Source organism: Mastomys coucha, unplaced genomic scaffold (genome assembly GCF_008632895.1).
Source record: "Mastomys coucha isolate ucsf_1 unplaced genomic scaffold, UCSF_Mcou_1 pScaffold20, whole genome shotgun sequence".
Taxonomy (NCBI): domain Eukaryota; kingdom Metazoa; phylum Chordata; class Mammalia; order Rodentia; family Muridae; genus Mastomys; species Mastomys coucha.
In genome coordinates, this window is record NW_022196903.1 from 53124517 (window position 1) to 53129594 (window position 5078).

Sequence of the window (5078 nt, forward strand, 5' to 3'; positions counted from 1 at the left end):
AAGTGTGTATTCTGTGTAAATATGACACTAAATGCCTTTATTATCCATAATATTCTCTCTGTATAGGAGATACTTGCAAGGTATATAGAAATGTCAGCAATATCCAGTGTGAAACATCAAAAGTGAAAGAGATAGGTTACTCAAGAATTAGTAGGGAAAATAGAATAATGATATATACCCATACAGTAAAGTGAATCATAAGTTTGATGTATAATCTATTATTTTTTCAGATATATGAAATAGATTCCCATTATGCTTTTAAGATGAATACACTTTCCATTTATGTCTTCAATCAAGAATGTCCTTTATTTCCAATCTGGACTAGGAGTCCTAGCCAATATGTTTGTGCTGATTTTCTATATTTTCACAATCACAGGCCATAGACCTAAGCCTGTGGACCTGATCTCCTTTCAATTGACTTTTATTCACATAATTTTGGTCATCACTGGAGGGGATATTTGGCTTACAGACATGTTTGAGTTATTGAACATTGAGAATGACTTCAAATGTAAGGCAACTTTCTACATAAACAGGGTGATGAGAGGCCTCTCTATCTGCATCACCTGCCTCCTGAGTGTGGTCCAGGCTGTCACTATCAGTCCCAGTACCTCACTGTTAGCAAAATTTAAACATAAACTGAAAAAATACTTCATCTATACTTTCTTCTATTTTTGGTCTTTCAATTTGTCCTTCAGCAGTAATCAGATCTTCTCTGTTGGTGCTTATAAAAATGTGAGTGAGACTAACCAGATGAAGGTAACTAATTACTGCTCACACTTTCCCATGAACAGCATCATCAGGGGATTGATTTTAACAGTGACAACTTTAAGAGATGTATTTCTTGTAGGAATCATGCTAACCACAAGCACATACATGGTGATTTTCTTGTTCAGACATCAGAGACAATGCAAACATCTTCATAGCATCAGGCACCTGAGAGCATCCCCTGAGAAAAGGGCCACCCAGACCATCTTGCTGCTGGTAGTTTTCTTTGTGGTCATGTACTGGGTAGACTTCTTCATCTCATCCACTTCAGTACTGTTGTGGATGTACGACCCAGTCATCCTGACAGTTCAGAAGTTTGTGATGAATACCTATCCCACAATTACTCCTCTGGTACAAATCAGTTCTGATGACAGAATAATCAATGTGCTGAAAAACTTGTGGCCAAAATGCCACCAGGCTTTTTAAAAGGCAGTAATTTTTCTCTTTTTTCAAAAAAAGAGGCCCATGACATATATACAGCAGAGGACTGCCTGGTATGGTCTCAGTGAGGGAAGAGACACCTAACCCTGGAAAGACTTGAGGCCTGAGGGATTAGGAAGGTCTGGTGGCCTGGGGACTTCCTCTTGGAGACCAAGGAGGAGGTATTGAATGAAGACTAGTCAGAAGACAGACAGGGATAGGGATAACAAGTAGACTGTAATTAAAAGATTAAAGAATAATAATAATAAAGAGATGTATTTTGTTTTACTTTATATGCATGAGTATTGTGACAACAAGTCTGCATACGTGCATTGCTGGTGCTCACAGAGGTCATATGAGGTCATTGGATCCTTTGGAACTGGACTTAGCAATGCTTGTAAGGAGTTACTTTGGTCTAGTCTCAATTATTTCTTTTTTTAAAAGTGATTCCTTTAGGCCATCAGAGACTGCCCCACCTCAGGATCCATCCCACATGCAGACACCAAATCCAGACACTATTGTGGATGCCAAGGAGTGCTTGCCGACAGGAGCCTGGTATAGCTGTCTCCTGAGAGGCTCTAACAGATCCTGGCTAATACAGATGTGGATGCTCCAAGCCAACCACTGGACTGATTCAGGTTCTGAGTCCCATATTACTAGGAAGCTTCACTAAGCTCACTCTCATAAATCTCAGGGAGTTTCCACTTAATTAGATTTCTCCATCACTTCTCCCAACTGCATCTCAATTCCAGTCATCTTTCTCAATACTCTCCCTCCAATCCTCTCACTTTCTGCCTGATCTCTCCTGTTCCCATTCCCACCTGCTCCCCAGTTTAGCTGCAATCTCTACTCTTTGTCCCCTTCCCAGGTAGATCCATGCTTCTCCCTTTAAACCTTGCTTGTTATTTTGTCTCTGGTCTGTGGACTGTAGCATGACCATCTATTATTTCATTGTTAGTATCCACTTATAAGAGAGTACACACTGCATTTGTCTTCTTGTGTCTGAGTTACCATACTCAAGATGATTTTTTTTACTAGTTCTATCCATCCACCTACACAATTTCTTTATTTTTACAATGTCTTTATTTTTAACAACTGAGTAATACTCTATTGTGCATATTTACCTCATTCACTTTTATCCAGTCATAGGTTGATAGTCAACTGTGTTGTTTATAGTTTCTGCATATTATGAGTAAAGCTGCTGTGAGCATAGGTGAGCAAGTGTCCTTTGATATGAGTGAATATTCTTTGGGTATATGCCAAGGAGTATTGTAGCTGGGTTTGAGGTAGATTGATTCCCAATTATCTGAGAAAATTCCATATTGATTTCCAAAGTAGCTATACAAGTTTGCAATGCCCCCAGCAATGGAGGAATGTTACACTTACTCCACCCTCATGCCATGATGAGCTGTCATTTGTGTTATTGATCTTAGCTGTTATGAAGGGTATGAGTCACAAAGTAGTTTTGATTTGCATTTTCCTAAAGAATAAGAATATTGAACATTTCTTTATGAGTTTCTCAGCCCTGAGAGATTCCTCTTTTGAGAATGCTTTGTCTAGATATGTACCCTATTTTTTTAAATTGAGTTGTTTAGTTTCTTAGTGTCTAATTTCTCTGGTTCTTTATTAATTTGCATTTTAACTCTCTGACATATGTGCATTCAGTGGAAATATTTTTGAATTCTGTAGGCTGCCATTTTATCCAATCTATGATGTTCTTTTCCTTTCAGAAGATGTTTGATTTCCTGAGGTAGCATTTATTTATTGTTCTACTTATTGTGTTGTCTCTTGTTTTACTATGTTCAAGGCTACCCCCAACTTCCTCTTCTAAGAGGTTCAATGCATTTCACTTTATGTTGAGATCTTTGACCCACTTGGATGTGAGTTTTCTGCAGGATGATAGAAATGGATCTATTTGCATTTTTCTACATGCCAACATCCAGATAGACCAGTACCATTTGTTGAAAATACCTTATTTTTCCCATTGTAGATTTCTTATTTCTTTATTAAAAGCCAGTGTCCACAGGTGTGTGGTTTTATGTCAGGGACTTATATTCCATTCCATTTGTGAACTTCTCTGTTTTTTATACCACCACCTGTAGTTGAGCTTCAAATCAGGAATTGTGATACCTGCAGATGTTCTTCTATTGTACACAATTGCTTTTTTGTTTTTCCATATGAAACTGAGTATTGTTCTTTCAACTCCTGTAAAGAATTGTGTTGGGATGTTGACAATGATTGTGTTAAGTGTGTAGATTACTTTGGGTAAAATCAACAATTTTACTATGTTAATCCTATCAATCCATGAGTGTAGGAAATCTTTTCATCTTCTGATATCTTCTCCAATTTATTTCTTCAAAGATTTGAAGTTTTTGGCATAGAAGTCTTTCAGTTCTTTGGTTAAAGTTACTCCAAAAAGTTTTATGTTATTTGGGGTGTTGTGGAAAGTCTTGTTTCCCTGATTTCTTTCTCGGCCTGATTGTGTTTAGAAAGGGTACTGATTTTTGTTTGTTACTCTTGTATACAGTCACTTCACTGAAAGTGTTTATCAGATGTAGGAGTTCCCTGATAAAATGTGTGGGCTCATTTATATGTACTATCATATCATCTGCAAATATAGATACTTCAACTTCCTCCTTTCCAATTTCAATTTGTATCCCCTTGATCTCTTTCAGTTATCTCATTCCTCTAGCAAGTACTTCAAGTACTATATTAGATAGATATGGAGTGAGTGGACAATTTATCTTGTTCCTGAATTACTGAAATTACATTCAGTTTCTCATTATTTAATTTGATTATGGCTAAAGGCTTGCTGTAACTTGCCTTTATTATATTTAGGCATATCCCTTGTATACATAGTCTCTCCAAGATTTTGTCATGAAGAAATGTTATATATTGTCAAAGATTTTTCAATACCTAATGAGATGTTTATGTGTTTTGTGCTGTTTTTCTTTCATTTTGATTGTATAGTATATTTATTTACTGATTTTTGTATGTTAAACTGTCCCTGCATCTCTTGGATAAAACCTACTATATTTTGGTGGGTGAATTTTTTAGGTAATCTTCTATTTTGAGAGTACTTTTGAGTATTTTTGTGTCCATGTTCATGAAAGAAACTGGTCTGAAATTTTCTTTGTTGGAACTTTGTATGACTTAGTTACCAGGGTGACTGTGGCTTAATGAATTAAAATGTATTTATTAATTTCCTTCTGTTTGTATTTTGTGGAATAATTTGAGGAGTATTGGGATTCACTCACTTTTGAATGTCCAGTCGAATTTAAAACTGTCATTTCTTTGATTGGGAGTCTTTCAATGACTGTTCAAATTTTTAGGGTCTATGGGTCTATGTAAATTGATTGACACATATTGATTTAACTTTCATAAGTAGTATTTATTGAGAAAATTATCTTATTTGTTTTAGATTCTCCAATTTATGGACTACAGGTTTTTAAAGAATGACCTAATGATTCATTGGATTTCCTCAGTATCTGTTGTTGTGTTCTGTTTTCATTTCTCATTTAGTTAATTTGGATATTTCCTATGTGTCTTAGAGTTAGTTTAGATAAGAGTTTTTATAACTTGTTGATTTCCTCAAAGAACCAACCCTTTGCTGGTTCATTATTCTTTGTATTTATCTCTTTGTTTCTTTTTTTAAACTTTATAATTATATTTATATACAGAAAACTTAGTGTACACTTAGCCCAGTTTAGTGGCGAGTTCTTTGTTTTATATATTTTCTTTATTTACATGTAAATTTCTCCTTTCCCAGTTTCCCCTCCAAAAAAACAAAGAAACAAATAAAAACAAACCCCTGTTCCCTCCCCAACTCCCCATGCCTGCCACCCCACCCTCTCCCACTTTCTGGCCCTGGCATTCCCCTACACTGGGGCACA

At 36.0% G+C, this 5078-nt stretch overlaps 1 protein-coding gene across 1 annotated transcript; it reads left to right on the forward strand.

Annotated features, from left to right (window-relative positions):
• Positions 1-252: 252 nt before the first annotated feature.
• Positions 253-1191, forward strand: LOC116098149 (putative vomeronasal receptor-like protein 4). Its single transcript, XM_031380863.1, has one exon. The coding sequence runs from the start codon at positions 283-285 to the stop codon at positions 1189-1191; it is 909 nt and encodes a 302-aa protein (XP_031236723.1). The 5' UTR covers positions 253-282.
• The last annotated feature ends 3887 nt before the right edge of the window (positions 1192-5078 follow it).

Coding starts and splice junctions, on each gene's coding strand:
- LOC116098149 (XM_031380863.1), top strand. CDS start 283: ATGTCTTCAATCAAGAATGTCCTTTATTTCCAATCTGGACTAGGAGTC.